Genomic DNA, 18,156 nt, shown 5'->3' on the forward strand with positions numbered 1-18,156 from the left:
AAACAGCCCTTGTCTCCTAGAACTTTTGGACTAGATAAAATAGATTAAGAATAAAAGGAGAAAATAAAGCATTTGAAAGTTAGGATTTGCTGAAAACACCAAAAGCAACAAGTAAGGGAGCTGTAATTAAGAACTCAGGTCACTTTCACTCTCAGTCTTGTTCTTTGTCCGCTAGATGCCATTGCCTCTCATGCAGACCCACAGAGAAATCATTCTGTATTTACACAGAGACTATTAAGATAGCTTCAAACATTTATCATCTTAGAAAGGTCTTGCAGGACAGCATTAATGCCTGGTCAACTCGAGAACTTTTTCCTCTGCTGCTATTCCAATATTTATGTCCTTCTGTATGGTTCTGAGGCTCTGGGGATCACCAGCTCAACAGCAGCTGATGCTGTTACCCTCAAATTGTTTGGTCAGTAATTCAAGGAACACTGCAATTTCAGCTGCTGCAGCAAAGAAGTTCAAGAGTAATAAAGGGGTCACTACCATTAGTAATTGTTCTGACAGCTGTAAAGGAAATCATACAGACGGTGCTCTAGACAAGGTACTGTGCTCTATGAGTGTCCTTGGAACACCCTGTGAAAGGAAGCATGGAGGTGGGAGGGAAGCACTGGCCTGGTTTTGATTCTCAGCAGCATGTGTGTAACATGTCACAGCTTCTAGCCAGAGCACAAGTGAAGTAGCAGCAACATCCAAACAAAAGCCGTTCCCATATATAACTGGAAGCTGTACAATAATTACTTTCCTATAACATCTGAATTTTATGTTGAGAATTCTAAATGCCTTCCTGTATCTCTATCACTCCCTCCCCCCTTCCCCAAGCCCTGCTTTTTCCTTCAGAGGAAAAGTAAACTTCTGTCACGAGGAAGCACCAATCTTCTTGCTCTCATGTCCACAAACCAATGGGACCTACTGCCTATGAAACTTACTGCCCCCAATCCACTTCCTTTTTTTGCCCATTCAAGTCTGGACCTCTTTGAACTCTTTCAGCCCATACACCTCTTCCTACAAGAGCACTGGTGACCGGGACTGTAACGGCTGGAAGACTCCAACTCTGTTGATCATTGATATGATCCCATCTGAATGCCAGTGGTGCATGCCTTGCTCTAGCTGTGCACTGTTTCCTGGCTGGGACACCGCTGCTACTGCCTCCTACCTGCTTCCGAGGTATCTGGAAGAAACTTGCTGACCTTTTAGTTTTGCTACGTAAGAGAGCTGCTGTCTACGTTGATGAGGTGGCTCCAGGACACAGTACAACCAATAAAAGATGCTGTAAACTGACTCCAGACACAATACTTTTGCCTGTCCACTTTCAAATGACTCCAGCTTCCTCTAAGTGCCAGTGTATGTAGGAACCTGAGTAATGCATTCTCCATACAAAGGTATCTTAACCAGGGGGGAGATGGTGATATAATTTACGCATGCAATGCACTCTTTCTAAACCCTCAGAAAATTAATGGAAACAAATGTCCATAATTTCAATGCATACTGTTATCAATAGCAAATGCTTACCTTGTGACATTTGGCAATTTAAATTTTAAGTACAGAACAGGAGTTCCTAAAAATTGCTCTGCCAGGTAAAGCAGTTCATAATTCTTTTCAAGGTTCAGTGGGACACATGCAGTAACAGACTGAAAATGGTAGAGAATAAAAAAAGATGTTAATGCATTGTGATAGTTCATGAAGCAATTCCTACTGTATTGTTGGATGTCAGCCTGTCCTTTCCCCCCTTTTTTTTTTAAAGCAATGGCTTATCTCTGGTTTTTCTTTTGTTTTTCTTTTTTTAAACTTGAATACCTATGTACAAATGAAGGGGTGTGTTTTTTGTTTTGCTTGAAATGTCTGTTATTTAAGGTGTTGGAGGATAATTCAGGTTGAAACGCAGTTCTGGTGGATTGCAACTAATATTTAGTATTTGAATCAAGAATTCCAGTCTTCCATCAGGAGCTTTCCTTTCACCAGGGACCTGTTACACCCACCTACTAGGGTCCTGCCAGGCTCCATTATTAAAGTTCTCTGGAATCTAAACCTGATCAGGTGTTAGAAGGGAATGAGCTGTGTCTTGAGAAGATTTAATTAAAAAAAAATTTAAAAATCACCTTTTATTTTATCAACATTGATGTACAACTACTCATAGTTGAACAATCTCTACTACTACTAGAATGATTTACCTGGAATAAAAAGTAACAATTCACAAGTGGATTAAGTAACAGATTAATAGAAAATGCTTCTATCTGGCTGTTTTGTGAATGTACTTGTCCTATTTGAGCTCTGGAAAGGAATGTTGACTAAATCAACACCACAATTCTGCTGGAATAGCAGTAAATTAATACTTCTGAGAACTGTTAGTGGGGATATGAAGCTTTTAAGACTACATTCTCAGGAAAACTGTAAAAGAAGTTCTAAGTATTTGTGGCAACTGAAAGGCCTACAACAGTATGTAAAACTGGTATTAATCCTAATGCTTTAGCCAAAGTCAATGTGAGTAATCACAGTCAGCCAACTGCAGCAGGGAAAAAAAGGTGCTTATTCTTTCAGGTATTCATCTACCTGAAGTTTTAAATGGAGACGTTTATATCCAGGAATAATGCCTATTTTTTGTGTGGCACAAGTTTAAACTAGAAAAACATTCAGTGAACAAATGTCAGGTATCCATTCTAAGGCATTGTTGACTTCTTTGTCTTCTGAAATTGTGATGTTATAATTAAAGTAATATCTACAGTTTTGTTTTAAAAGCAAAGCACTCTAGTTCCCTGTACCTAAAGGGAATCTGACTCTGCGTTTGGAGAGAGGTGGGAAGACTCTTCCAGAATGCAGTTTAGAACACCTGCCTCATTGACTAGTAGATGCCTAAAAGCCTCTTTGATCTAAAGTTATCTCTCAAAACACCCCTTGAATATCTTCTATATGATGGCAGTATAGTAGTCCTACAGAAAAGAACAATCAAGAATAGGTGTGAAGGGCTTTTTTGTTCTCAAGACACACTGTACTTTGGTAAAAGTTAACAATGCATTTCCCAAACTCTGACTTCTGTATTCATGATGCAGCAGTTTCATTAAATGTATAGGTGCTCATCCTGAATTTTATGGCTACTTCATTTTATGTCTGCTAGTGTCACTAATCTTTCAACTGCATATATTTTCAGCTGATTAAACTACTTTTTTCCAATTAAAAAGCCTGAAACTAACTTTCAAATAGAGTTAATCTCTTCTGAACAATATTGAAAATAATATGTAATGAGGCTAGAAAATACTCTTCCTATATCATGAATAAGCAAAATGAAATACAGTGACTGCAAGTGTTGTTCAGACATTAAATTTCAGAAAGTACAAACAAGATCTAATACATACATGCTAGAACTTGTGTCAGACCTTGTTTAAGCCCAATTTTGTTACACTGTGTTAGAGGTGGTTTTTTGTTGGCAGTTATCTGAGCTCACTTAGCATAACAAGTCTCAGCCTGCCTTTCAAAGTGTACAGAGAATCACTCACAAGAAAATCCTTGAACTGGGATTCTCCAGAGTTTCAAACTTTCTGCTGCTAAGAAATGTAAATTTTCAAACTGAGCAAGAAAGCTGATTTTGGCTGCGAGATGTTCTTCAATTGGCAAGTATTACTAAGTGCTTTTTCTTAAGCTATAGCAGATGAGAACTGTGGAAAACAATCAATTTTTTTCAACCCAAACAGTAAAAGCGTAGAGTAATTCTGAAAGAGTGAGTGAAAACTTCTGCGCAGTCTAAAGAAAACCTGGGAACATATGGACAAATGCAGTATTCTGGCTCTGAGTAAGCTGAACAGGAATTATTTGTCTGATAGGTGAAAGCTGGGACTCATTTTGGAAGCAGCAGGGAATAAAGATGACTGGCTAAGGCAAGCTTCTCTTGACAGGATTCCTGTAAATGAGCATGCATGAACTGAATGGCATCCAAATCCCTACCGGGTCTGCTTTGTGAGCCAAACCATAACTTAGAGTCCCCAGTACTTTCTCAGCAATTTTGAGTCAGTTCTCAAATAGCTTTCTATTTTCTTTAATCTAACTTATCCTGTCATCGAGAAATATCCAACTTTGTGATTTTCTGCATGGAATTTTACATAGTACAGTTTTACCTCACAATTCTTCATGTCCTTAGAGAGCTTAAACCCTTTCTTGCCATCACAATAGCAGTTATAACTTCCTGGAGAGTTTACACAGAGTTGAGCACAAACATTTTCAGCACACTCATCAATATCTAGGAGAAATGGTAGCAAACAGAAAGATTATTCAGATTATTCATGGCACAGACTGAAAACTAACACAATAAATTAATGGAATAATGGACAAGACGGGTTCTCTGACATAACATGAATCCAACAGGTGACTGCTGCTAAGATGAAGTAATGGTAATGGATGTCTCCTATGTAAAATTTACAATCCAGAATTACCTGCTGGGTGTATAAAACCTAGCAATCTGATAGAAGCTTTGTGTGCAGAGCTGGGGAAAATTTGGTCTGATTTGTGAGGCAGTAAGAAACTGAGCTGTAAGGTGGCTGAATTAGTGAAAGAGACCTCAATAAATGACTACCATTTATGGCAGAAATGCCATTCTAGGTCAGATCTCTTCCTTTCTCCATAAGATGTCATAAGAATTTAAGAGTATGAAGAGTATGTATGGCATGTGGAGAAAGGACATGCTTATCACATGAAAGGACACGAATATCACATAAAACCAAAATAATTTCAGGGCAAAATACCTTTTAACACACAGTAATCTCATAAGTAACTACGTTTCAGACAGCATCTATTTGTGGAGAGCAATCTGATTTGAGCTGTGAATAAGCTAAACCAAGTAAAGGAACTTAATTTTCTATTTAGTAGGCTGTACATAATAAATAATTTAGAAATGAAAGGTTGTGTAAAAGGTCAATCTTACTTACATTTCTAATACAGAAACAAAATCTCTCCTGCATAAGAGACTCTAATGAGGGTGATTTTGGGCCTCCAATTAAAGAAACTGCAATACTCTTGAAACAAATGGCTCTTCTAGCGGGAATAAACAATTTTGTACCGATGCGTGCATTTAAAAAAATCTGTTTTATATTATGCTAGCATTTTTTAAAGATTAAAATCCTTTTTTTCCTGTTACTTGGGGGAGGAGAGAGAAAAAGAAAAGAGAAAAAAAATTAGAAAAAACATAAAACCTTATTGGAGAAACTGTTACTTTGTAGTGAGCATGCATAATCTCCTTTCAAAACAGGATACAATGTTCAACAGCTTGTGGATGCTCTTCTGATTTCTACCTCTGCTGCAGTTAAGGATCGTGGGCAAGTTGCTTTAGCGCCAAGTGCTAGCAGTTTCTACATAATCTAAATGGCCAACAGGTCATTAATAGGTTGAGAAAACTGGTCTCATGTTTGGCTGAAGAGTTCCCTATTACTAAAATGTCTCCTCTTCCTCACCTTTGCCATAAGTCATCACTGCAAGGGGTCTGTGCTCACGCATACACTCCCTCGTACGTGACCTTATCAGATGAAAAAGCTGTACTGTTCCATACTGCAGCTAATACAGCCAGAACTAAAGTTCTACTCAAGAGCTAGTCACATGCTGTGTCAGTTTTCCTGCTGACATGTGGCTGTGTAAGCTACAGGATTCAAATACAGTCTTCTGCTGGTGTTTGCATAATTTCTACCTCCTTCTGCTTGTTTCCTATTCTACCCTCTGATCTTCACAAGTGGGATGGCCCTTTGTATAGACTGGTCTATGTGATATCAACTTTCATGTTCACTCTTTGCATGAACTACTGAGAACTCTTCCGAGTCACTTCTGTTAGCTCCAGAACGATTGCTTACCTCTGCTCTGCCAAGCTGAGAACAGTCTCCTGCAACGTAGCAGGCTGACGGAATACAACAGTGAGGTTTTCACTTCCCTCTTTTTGGAAAGAGTTTCAATGCCATTTTGAGCTAGCTTAGCAAGTTTAAGAATGATTGCACTGCATGCTAGAAGCCTATCAAGTGTCTTGGGCGTTCTACTGAAAGGCATAGAACGCAATACAGAAATCTGTAGTGTAGTCAAGCTGTGCAGAATTCAATGTGGCATTAGCACTCTACAGCCAGCTCCACCACCACCTTGCTTCCATTTCACCAGAGGAGCTCTCTCCCCTGGAAAGGGGTGAGGGATGGGAAAAGAAACAAGGTTCTTAATGGGTATCCTCTGTGTTACTATCATGGTACGTCTATAAACAGTGAGCTCAAATCAACTGCTCTGTACACTGTTCCACTGCCTGTCCAGGGAGGATTCTCTAGGGATACACTATAAAGACGTGTGGAAGACCTCAAGCCTTTGACCAGCAAGTGATGCCACCGTGCTTTCCCGTTCTGGGGAAAGAAGATGATTGGAAGACAGCTCCTAAAATGTATGTGGAGAGTTGATGACTGTGGCTTTTTGGATTGTTCAAGTTCTAACTGGTCTTAGGTTCACAGCTGCAGAAAGGTTATATAGGAGATTCTTCTGCTTCTCTCTGATCCCTCAAAGTGCTTCATCCATCCAAAATGTCAGCTAAGTGAGTAAAAGGATTTTTTAATATAGAAATACAGTACTGAATGTTTCTTGAAATTCATCTGACATTTTGCAGATGTTTTCTGTGTTGCATCTTCAACTTGAATTAGTTTTAAACAATGAGCATATAAATTAAATTATGACTGTCTGAAATTACAGTCCCTTCAGAGGTGGATGTTTGCTAGTGTTAAGGGTTTCATCTTTGCTGAGACGTGAGAAAGCTGTCCTATTAAAAAGTGTTACTTTGCACGTATATATGTATGCACACATGTGGAGACTCCTGCAACTGTAAATTACCAACCCTCTACTCATGGTTTAATTCCTATTTCATTCATTTTGGCTTCTGCCACCTGTAGTACTTCTTAGGGGAGTAAGATACAAGGGTGGGTTCCAATACCTAAGTGTTTATTTTGGAGTCTTATTCAAACTTCTTTGCATGTGCTTTGGAGATAATGCTTGCACATCAGTCACAGGGCAGGATTTGGTCAGCTGTTAAGAAATATTTTGCTGATGCATATTTGCAACTGACCCCTTCATTTCCTCCAGCTACAACTAGATTACCTCTTACTCTTTTGTTTGGCATGTGTACTCCTTTCCATTTAGAATCGTTAAACTGTTTATGGTCTTGATGGGGGTTGCCTAACCAGTAAATTGCAAGCTCAGCTTGGTGAAAGGGGATCTGCTGTGGAAGTCACTTCCTAGTAATTTCTGGTGACTGGCAATCTGATGTCTGCTTAAAATTAAGACAACAAGATGACGTGTTACAACATGAAGTTGATTTTGTCACTGTTGTTTTTGCATCCTCACTAGCATACAAATGAAGCAATGACAAAATCCAAAACGTAGCTTAGCCATACTATGTAGTGGATGAGGAGAACGCTTTCTGCGTCCTTTCCTATCCTGCCTGTTTTCAGGGAAAAAAAAATAAAATCATTCTGGTTATGATCATTTTGGGATTTGAGAAGGCCAAGAAATCTACCTAGGCCTAAGCACACAATGAGAAGAAGGGGAAAAAAAACAAAAACAAAAAAACCACCAAACCTCAAAAAAAACCCCAAACCCCAACCCTAGAGCCTGCTTCACTGTGGAGATGTAAAAGGAAATAAAAAACTTAACACCTCCCAAGAGGAACTGGAGTAGAGAGACTCCAAGAAGGACTTCTCTTCCCATGCCCTTCCCAGAGGAGCATGACTCTGTGTAGACACTTTAGGAATCATTGTTTTCTGTGAAAGATCCTGCACCCCTTCCAGTACTTGAACTCCTAGCAGTACAAAAGAAAAACTACAAGCATGGGTTAACCAGTAGTACTTGAGTAAATCTGAGTGTTGAATTCTCTGAAAGCAGCAGTTAATTTTGAGCACGTTCCTCAGGCTCAGGGTCTGCAGACAGAGACTTATGAAGTTTTTACAAAAGCTTATCACACAGTTTGACAGATGAATTTCTATCACTAAATCAATTACTCAGAGACTTGTCCCAGTCTTGTGGGGGTGTAAATTTCCATTACCCAAACTGAACCTACTGCTAAAGGGTAAGGTCTCTCTCCAGGATGTACTATAGCAGCAGAGGGACAGGAGAGCTTCTTGGATAGGTATGAAGTCTCCTTCCTCAGCAGATGTTCTGGAATCCCTCATCAGTCCAAATGGCACGATCTCCCTGTGCGGAGCTAATTGTCCTGCTACAGAAATGTTGACATGCACAGGCTGGAGGAGACCAAGCTTTCTGGAGGTTTGTTTTAATTTATGCTATAACTATCCTGCTTTTATTCTTCCAAGTTGCAGTCAGCATCTTTGCACGTTTGAGCTATTTCAAAGGCTGTCCAAATGTCAGTCCCGCATCATAAAACAGTCAGCAGAAGCTATTCACACAAACCCATGAATCTGAGCAGCATCCTGGGTTTATACAGCTGCTTTCAGTGGAAGGTTAAATAGCTTCCTTCAGATAAGTTGCTAAATTATGATAAAATCAGTCACAAAGGAACTGCATACCATTTCCTGGAAGGGAGCTACTCTATATAATGCTAGGGCAATATGGTGATTGCCCCAGATCGTGGATGTGGGTAGGCAGGGTTTTATGTGTGTTAAACAATTCATGTGGAAATTCATGTCTCAAATTTTCAGATGATGTGCTAGGGAAGGACTAATACCTGAATATTAGAATACAGACATACTTTGTACTGTTTGATTAACTCGTTCAGTCACTTCCTTAAGGGAAGTTCCTCCTTCAGAGAAGGAAGAAGAATATGGAGAAAGACATGCCAAAACTTAGGTCATTCTTTAAAATATGGGTTCAGCTTCGTTTGCCTCCTTGATACTGACGTCAAGACAGACCCCTTTAGCATGATAAGCATACTTACTCATTCCCACCACCCCCTTTTTTGGCAAGGTGTTTGAAATTGCCAAGGTGGTGAGAAGATGATAATCGAATTCTGTATCTAAAATTGTATGGCTTCTATGAAACAAAGACCAGGCTGTACAGATATCTTCCACTGATTGTGTCTCCCAGAATGTGGGCGTGAAGAACTGTAGCAAAAAAACCCAAACAGTCTTCTATTCGACTCCATTTGTGTCTGTCATCACAGAGATAGTTATGCATTAATGTATGTAAATTTGACTTTTATAATAAGCATAACTGAATTTGGCCACCTACATGCAATATGACAATGAAAAACTAATGTCATTTAGTATTTCTGTAAGGCTATGTTCCTGTCAGTCTGCACAATCCTGTCCTTAGACAGGATTTGGTGACTCATTTAATGTGGTTACAACAAGGTCTGAAAGCTTAGTAACATAATCCTCCTCCTAGGAGGTAAGACTTTGCTCAACAACATCCTCATCTTGCAATCTTCTGGAATCCATGTTTCAGAAGAAAAAAAAATACTTAAATTCAATTTGATGCAACCCATGTATCTGCAGAAAGTACTATGAGGAGTGAGAATGAAATTAGTTATTGTGAAGTTTTACTCATTACAGTGCATGCAGAGACACAAAATTGTCAGTAATGTTTTAATCCCATAGTAACTGGACAAAGAGCAGACTTCTGAATATGTAATCATTACCACTGAGCAAAGCTTTGTCACAAGCAAGCTGCAGGAAAAGCCATGCAGCAAAAGATTCATAGCCAGCAAGAAGCTACTTTTGTGTCCTTGTGAGCAATAACATTATGGCAGCATTTAAAATAAAAAATCAGTCACTGATATATTTTTCTTAAACTGGCAATGTAGAAAATTCCTCTTCATAGTAAAACTCTAAGAGCTTATATATCTCTTCTACAAATGAAATTTAATTTCTGATGTGTGTACAAAACAGAAGTTTTGACAAGTAGACAGACAGAAAATATGTTCTAGGACAATTATGCAAATACTTGCAATACTTTCAATGTTTTCTGACGGTCTGTGTATGAATGGCTTCTTGCTGCTTTACTGCTAGCTATCAGTACTTTTCAACTTTTGTTATAATTGTTACAGAACTTTTGTTCTGAAATTCTTCTTTACAGATTTTCATTTCAGAAAGGAATACTCTTGAGGAAAGACTCCTTTGGTGCAGCTCCTTTTTTCATAGCTCCTTTTCTGGATATTTAAGAACTTTTTTATTTTAAATGTGGGGTCTTTATAAAAAAATCTTTTATACAGCCACCTTGCTGTCATTTCCAGCCTAGAATGGAGATCAGGTCACACTAACGCTGTTATTTTCTAGCATAACTAGATACCCTGAGGAAGGATTAGATGAATGGTATTTTAAATGAAATTCAATGACCCCAGTGAAAAGCTCTTTCCAGTATCTGAGATCTAAGGACATATAAAGGACAGAGACTGAGCCCCTGGCCATAAGGGCTAAATAAGCACCTAAACAGCCTATCAGATGGATAGACAAGCTTTTTAGGTTTTTAAGATAACTTCATTAAGCATGGTTTTCATTTCTGGCAATTATCTCTCTATAAATCTTCCTAACTGTCTTGCCTAGTTTGGAACTGCCAAATAAGTACTTTTAACTGCTTTTGCTATAGCTTGTCTTGAGTTATTTGATATCAATCAGTTTAATATATAGCCTTATTCCATCCTTATAACTGTAATGATGCTTAAAAACGAGGTACAAGACACTGTAGTAACATCCAGATCTTCAACACATTGCTCCAAGTTATCTGAAAGAAACATGCTAGCTGGTTTGAGAGCCTGGACAGAAAGTCCTCTCTACAGGGGGACAGAAGAGCTTCCATGAACTGAGAAAGCTATCTAGTATACAGCAGGACATGGGAGTATACCGTAAACCCCTCCAACGTCTGGGAGTAAGTCATTACGTGTAGTGTATACAGTTATAATATAGCCTGCCTGAACCTCTGAAAGAACAAACAATTGATTCATATTGTAATAAACAGTATGAAGGTTAATAAGTACACCAGAAGATGAGATGCTGGAGTTTGGTATAGCAGTGGATTTTAAAAAAAAAAAGGTGGGGGTGGGGGGGAAGGCCTACCTTCACAGTTCTTGGAAGTTGAATTATATGTATAGCCTTCTGCACATTCACATTCATATTTCCCCAGGGTGTTTTTACAGATGGCTGTCCCACAGATGTTTGGATGTAACACACATTCATTTATATCTAGAAATACAAACAAGTTATTAAAAACAAGTCACTCTCTTTCATACCATTTTTTCCTAACCCTATCCAAAACTACAAAGCGAGTAAGGCTGGCAAACTGGCTCTTTCTTGCTAGGTCTACCATGCTTTCATAGCAGATGAACACAGCATACAGCTATAGCTGTAAAGATTTCCAGAGGTCTCTAAAAGGCACTTCCACATGCCCTGAGTGAAAAACAAATTCTCTGCCTGCCTGCCTTTCTCATTCTCTCATGTGTTATATGGATAACAGGAAAAGGGATGCATGTCCAGAAAGGCAGAGAGATAAACTAAACCAGACTGCATAATAAAATCCTATCTTAGAAAAAGACACTCAGAAAGACAAGAGATAATCCTATCAGAGTTTCTTACATGCTACAATCAATTCATGTCACAACTGTCTTTTAATTGGCTATGCTGACAGGTGTTCAAGTCCCTCACTGTCTCTCCATCCCTCAAACCATTTTAGTGTCTATCTTCTGTGTTGTTTCCAATTTTTCAATGTCATTTTCAAAACACAGATGTGACAACTGGATGCAGCATATAGTATCAATCTTACTAGATGTCTTGCAGACAGAAAAATATCAGCCCTGGTAGTACTTCCCTGCACATACAAGTGGGAATTGATCATTCTAGTTTTCTCTGTGGTTTTGTAGTAGTTGTGGAAATAGTGCTGCACAGGGAGAACAGATCCTGCCCATTGGCTTGCTAGGACTCCCAAAACATTTTTTAAGTCAAAGCTGTCCTGAATTAGGCCTACTCTTCTACAGTTATTGTGTGTACTCCAAATTCCTATGTGTATAATTTTGTAGTTGGATGTAACGAAACACTTAAATCGGGTTGAAATGACCAAACTAGTATTCTAGGTACTAAGGTATATTACTGTATTTTTATCTTTGATTATTTTTTTAACCAACTTTTCCAGTATATTTTCAGGAATTGCAAAGACTCTAACCAACTTACCTGCTTGTGTTTTTTGACAAAACAGAATTGTTCTGTTCTTCTGGAATTTCTTTGGAAATTATTCATTCACAAAAATATATAGACTAAAGGAAATGACAGCAGGAGATGGCCCTCAAGACATTATCCAAAATTGTTGTCATAGTTTGGCAATAAAATATGACATTAAAATGGAATGAGGTTGTATTCTCTTCTAACTATGCAGTAAGAATTGCTAACTATGTCAATACATAGTCTTTATCTGGAATGGAATGAAGGACATGGCAAATAATAACAGACACAAGCATGTACAGAAAAAAATTACGCTGAGTGAATAAAAGACAAATCTTTCTCTCCATTAAAAGCATTTTCAGATTAATTAATAGTTTCTTCTCCAATGAACTTCAAACTCTCAAAAAAGCAGCATCACTAATTAGGAGTGATTCATCCTGAACTGGTGTTTACTAGACAGGATTTCCATGGTAACAATATTAGCTGGTTGCACACCTCTAGATTCTTGTTTCAGCATGCTTAAAGGGTATGTGAAACTGGTTACTGACCAAAACAAGCTCTAGTAATGAAACAGAATCTAATCTATAGCTTTTCTCTTTTTTCTTATTCTTTTTTTTTTTTTTTCTCTGAATTGTTTCAACCCAGCTCAGTTCCTTGATCTGGTTCACAATACAGTTGCCCAAATGCTTGTAGTGGTGTAAGGCTGCAGGTGGAATGAGTAACCAAGTTGAAGCAGGACTGCATCTTTCAGAGGCAATGCAAGCTCCTGCTGACTTAGCAGGAGCGTTTATGGAACTACTGGAATAAATTCTCTCCTCTCTAGTCCACAGGCAATGTAATGTCATGTAATGATATTCTCCTTAAGTCTCACTTCCTACCTCCGCAATCCCGTTTATTTGAATGCATGAAGTAGCCATCTTCACATAAACAACGGTAGCTTCCAGGTAAATTGGAACAGCGTTGGCTACAACCTCCATTTAAGTCTTCACATTCATTTATATCTAGAAGGAAAACAAAATAAAAATCTCTGCTGAGGTGAAAGCATTCATTGACCAACTGTGTGGGGGGTAGGTATACTTAAAGATCTGATACCATTCAATAATAGTAGAACTATAATTGTGCTCCTGAGAACTAACATCATAATGAGATTGGAGACTATACCTTCTTCACAATGTTCTCCTTGCCATCCTGGTTTACAGACACATGTATATTTGGCTTGTCCATCTATGCACTCCTTATATCCATCTTTATGGCATGGCAGAGGGCTACACTGGTTTGAAATTTCTGTGGGATGGAAAACATTGGAAATAATTATCTGGGGTGATTTTTCCTCAAGGATCAGTTTAGTCTTTCTTATTCTCTTCCCACAGGTAGCTTTAATGAAATAGGAGGAAAGGGCTTGATGCATAAGATCAAGTACCCATACAACCATCTTGCTACTAATTTTGTCAGTAAGAATTCACAAGTGTCTGAGAAAAAACAAAGCCACCAGTACTTTCTCTTTGTCAGACAGAAACCAACTAGAAAACAAATGACTCACTAAACCGTATTAATCCCTGTTAATCCCTGTAAAATGTGACCAAACGCAGACTTGACACTATTTTCATTACATTTTAATGATGTATTTCACTTTTTAAAGAACAGTGCTCTGTCACATCATATTACCACAAATTTCACTAGAAATAGCAGAGTTTCAAGAATACCAAGAATTCAAGATTACGGTGATCAGTTTCTCTGTTCAAGAAGGGTCACATTTACAGAGAAACTAACACCTCAGGTTGCCTTGGCTGTCCAGGTCCTGTGGATACATCAGTGTCTAATACCATCACCTTTTACAAACATTAACGTCAATGACACATTTGCATTGTAAAGAGTGATTGAAGACTTCATACATGCTAGCAAGATCTGAAAAAGCAAGGCTCAAAATACATAGATTGGGCCAGAGAACACAGAATTCACTGCCTTTTTTTCCTCTAACCAAAATACATAAAGTTCTTTTAACTTTTCCCACCATTTTCATAAATTTACATCAGCACACTACATAAGGCATAATTCTATTTGTGTCTCCTGAATATGCTGGTAGCTTTTTGGATTATTTTTCTGCAGGCCTCCAAACATTACAAACACATTGTTTCTACTTTAGTTATGTTCTTGTAAAGCTTTGGAATGTCATTCTGAGGCATGCTTTGAAAAATAGTGTCCTAAAAAACAGATAGCAGAATGAAAAGAAGAAAGGAATTAGTGATGTACAGATTCAAAACAGTGGGATGAAAGGCCAGTGTTTCTAAAGACCAAAACTTGCTGCAATTCTGCACATAAGACCTCACCAGATTTCTTAAATGTTTCTTACTTCACTCAAAAAAAAAAAAAAAAGAACTGAGCCCTATGGAATTATTTCTGTGACTAAGAAAGCTTAATAAAATCTGTGTTAGTATATTTGTCAATTAAATCTACTTCCAATTAAGTTCTGCTGCAAGTAAATCCAAAATCCCAGAGGCCAGCCAAGCTCTAAAACTATAGAGCACCTCTAGAATAGGTGCTGCATGTCATGTAATTCATAGTGCAGGCCAAAGGACTCCAGTTGTGGATGAAGACTGAGAGAAGAAATTGTGCTGAAGAAATAAAAGGAATGGGATTTATATAAGGATCCTTCACAGCAATTTTCAAATGTAAGTTCTAGAACTCCCTATGTTTTTGTCTTTTTTGATTATTTACTGCTTTTGTAGGTCCATGAACAAGTGTTTGAACTAAGCTTGGCATGAGCAAAGTATTTCATAAGTGATCGATGTGGAAGGTACCCTCAGCATGAAACTGGGGAACAAACTTGACTTAAATGCTTCTGAACAAAAGGCAGTGATGGCTTGTGAGAGTCTGAACTGAGAGAAGATGGACTGGGTTGACAGTGTGAAGCATAAGTAGATGGAATGAGGTGAATTAAGGATAAAAAGGACAAGAAAATTGAGGAAACCAATGAATGAGAAAAGGAGAACTGGTGAAAAACACTACAGGAAGAAGACAACACAGGATGGATAGGACTGGATGGACAAGGGGGTTACATTCACAGATGAATGATTAAGATGCCACTGCAGTAACAGTTATGTAGCTGCCATTTGTTCCAAAAGCAGTCTTGGTGTTCCTCTTTTCCCAGTTCAGGGTGCCTTCTGTCCTACTTCCCAGCAATGCTTTTTGATAAACATTTGTGGCAAGAACCAAATGTCGGAAGAGATACTCAGCCTGCAATAGAAAGGGTAGGTGGCAAGAAATGTCCTCTGTCGCTCAGAGGCTTTTGTATCCATGACATGTGTGATGGTGAGCTGGATAGATGTAAATGCAGAAATTTTTAAGTGTTTATTTTCCACAGCAATTAAGTATGCAGATTTATGGGATAGAGATGTTTAGGGACTTAAAGAGGCAGCTTAGATACCTGCTTGGATTAGAAAAGTATGAAAAAGGGTCTTCTATTCCTGTGAAAGTTTTCCTTTTCCTTCCTAGGTGGGGATTAAAAAGTCAATATATTCATGAACTCTTGCAATTGTTTACAAAATTATTTGTGTTCTGAAATAAGTAATTTGGATGAATCTAAAAACAATGAAATGATTCTTCAATTCTGTTTGCATTGTTATTTTTATTCCTTGATTTTTTTTCAGCTTGAGATTCAAACTGTATTATTATAAACTAAGTCTTATAATTATTTAATTATTTCTCATTAGGAAAATTGGATTTTTCATTTTGACAATATCAAAACAATTTGGTTTGGTAAATTCAGAATGACCAAACTTTTAAAATTAAAAAAAATTATATCAGTATTACAAAATCTTTGTCTCAATGAAAATACATCTTAAAAAATTGGTATATAGTTTTAAGGGGAACTGTAAATTCCAGTTTCTCAGCAGTAGCTCCCTTCCAGAAATGTGCATAAATGTAATTGAACATTTAAGCCTCAGAAACAATTGAAAATTTTATGTATACTCACTTTACTTCTCCTTTATCCTGGTCATTGACCAATAGTAACCATTTATTTAATTTGATTTTATAATGTAAACCCAAATGGAGAAATACAATGACTGTCAAGTAAACTAGTTGTTTTCACTGCGTAATACAGAAACACTGCACATTCACACAACTCTGATAAATCCCTTCCTCCCAGGACCTCTAATAAGAGTGAGAAAGAGTGATATGAATGGAAACGTTTTAGTTTGTGACAGCAGTAACGTTGGCCAAATGATCTGGAAATTATGTTCATCCATGACCATGTGCAGCGTAATTATTACGGGGTTTTTTGCCTTCCATGGCTTTCAATGACAAAAACAGTGTCAGATGGTTAAGTATCCCTATTCAAACCAAGTAAAAGCTTCTTTGATGTAACCAGGCTGTAAAGGTTTAAGAGGTTTAGACAGATGTTTCAACTGTGACAAGTAGGGAAGATGGTACAGATTGCTTCCTGCAAATTTACTAGAACGAACATAATTCATGCTGGACTTATGAATGTATAGGCATAAAAAATGAAATATTCAAACATCATCACAAGTTTCATGCTTTGTGACCTTCTTGTGTGTGGACTCAATGACTATGTCTTCCAGCTAATATTTGGATTTTTCAGCTGATAATGTCACCACTTCATGAAGTGTAACTATGGGCCAAGAGCGGTAGGTAGGAAAATTAACCAGAAGGTCTCTTCCATTAACTGACAGAACAGGACTTGCTGGATGTAGAGTCAGTCATAACTACTAAAAGACGTGGTAGAGTACAGAGGACATACTAGGGAACATCAGTAGGTTGGTGCATGACACTTCTATGTTTCTGGAAGAATACTGCCTTCCATTTTGCAGTTAATTATGTTTGTTTTCCAGCATGCTTCATAAAGTTAAAAACAGTCACTTACACTGCTTGCTCAGAAAATGGTCTGTCTCACCTAATACGTTTTTGTCAATTTCTGTTTTAGATTATTGAGTTTGCCTGAGTTAAGTGGAGATTTGTCTCGTTGTCTGCCTACGTGAACTGCTTTCTAGCCACATATGTGTATGTTCTTAGATTTGAGTGCATTAAGTAAAGTATCTAACAGCAGCACTTACCACTGACACAAACCCTCAGGTCAGCTGGAGAATCTGGAGTAACTGCAGTAACCCTGAAAATCCCTGCTCGATGGGAGGCAAGGCAGTCTGCAAATGCAAACCAACACAATCTGCTTATGATACAAACACTCATTTAGACTGAAATTACAACAGCTTATGCATGGCATCTTCAAAGAGTCTGTTCTCACAGCTTGAATCAGAAAACTTGTCTGGGCATATTAAGGACAGCTGATCACAGACCAACCTTCTGAGTGCCTCGGCTAGGATCTAAGCACACAGAACTGCCTAGGAGCTACTATGCATTATAATCAGCATGGAAATCATTGAAGCGCTATGGGCAGAATAACTAAGCTAGTATTATCTAAATAAGATGACCAGTGAATGATATACTAGAGTTGTTCAGGTTTTTTTTGTACTTACTTAAATATTTGGGATAAAAATACTCCTGCAGAAAGAAAAGAAAAATAAAGAGTAAGAAAAATTTAAGGTAGATAGAATTACAGCAAAATGTATCACTGAGTACATTCTAAAATATATTGGTATTATAACTACAAAAGAAGCAAAAAATAAATATTTACTTTGACTCATAGAATATAGACCAAGTTTTCTATATCACTACCTTTTAGGCTAAAACAGCAGATTATTTAGTAAACACAAGTCTCAGTGGAGAGGTTAAGATACTGCACTGAACTGGTCACTTTCAAAGTGAAGGCAATGAAAATGAATTGGGTGTCAAAATGACTTTGAAAATTGTCTCTTTAAATGGCAGGATCTTGCCTGATATTGTTATTGGATGCAGAGCAGCCTCCTTTATTTCCCTTTTTCACCCTAAAACAAACAAAAAACCCTGGAATAGGTTGAATATCTCACATGCAATTCATTCCAAATAAAGCAAAAAGTGTTATTAAAACAGAAATTGTTAAAAACAACTGATTATTGATTACTGAAACTATTTAAACTTAACAACTGGTATGTCCAAATCCATG

The 18,156-nt window shown here is 37.8% G+C and overlaps 1 protein-coding gene across 1 annotated transcript in view; it reads right to left on the minus strand.

Moving 5' to 3' along the window:
• The window catches only part of PROS1 (protein S), a 34,865-nt gene that overhangs the window by 11,218 nt on the left and 5,491 nt on the right, over nucleotides 1-18,156 (minus strand). The window contains exons 3-9 of the mRNA XM_074812245.1: nucleotides 17,591-17,615; nucleotides 17,171-17,257; nucleotides 13,260-13,382; nucleotides 12,977-13,099; nucleotides 11,004-11,129; nucleotides 4,110-4,231; nucleotides 1,516-1,634 (exon numbers count right to left, since the gene is read on the minus strand). Coding sequence (XP_074668346.1) covers nucleotides 1,516-1,634; nucleotides 4,110-4,231; nucleotides 11,004-11,129; nucleotides 12,977-13,099; nucleotides 13,260-13,382; nucleotides 17,171-17,257; nucleotides 17,591-17,615 — 725 coding nt within the window. The remainder of the gene's footprint in view (nucleotides 1-1,515; nucleotides 1,635-4,109; nucleotides 4,232-11,003; nucleotides 11,130-12,976; nucleotides 13,100-13,259; nucleotides 13,383-17,170; nucleotides 17,258-17,590; nucleotides 17,616-18,156) is intronic.

Source organism: Strix aluco, chromosome 2 (genome assembly GCF_031877795.1).
Source record: "Strix aluco isolate bStrAlu1 chromosome 2, bStrAlu1.hap1, whole genome shotgun sequence".
Lineage (NCBI taxonomy): Eukaryota > Metazoa > Chordata > Aves > Strigiformes > Strigidae > Strix > Strix aluco.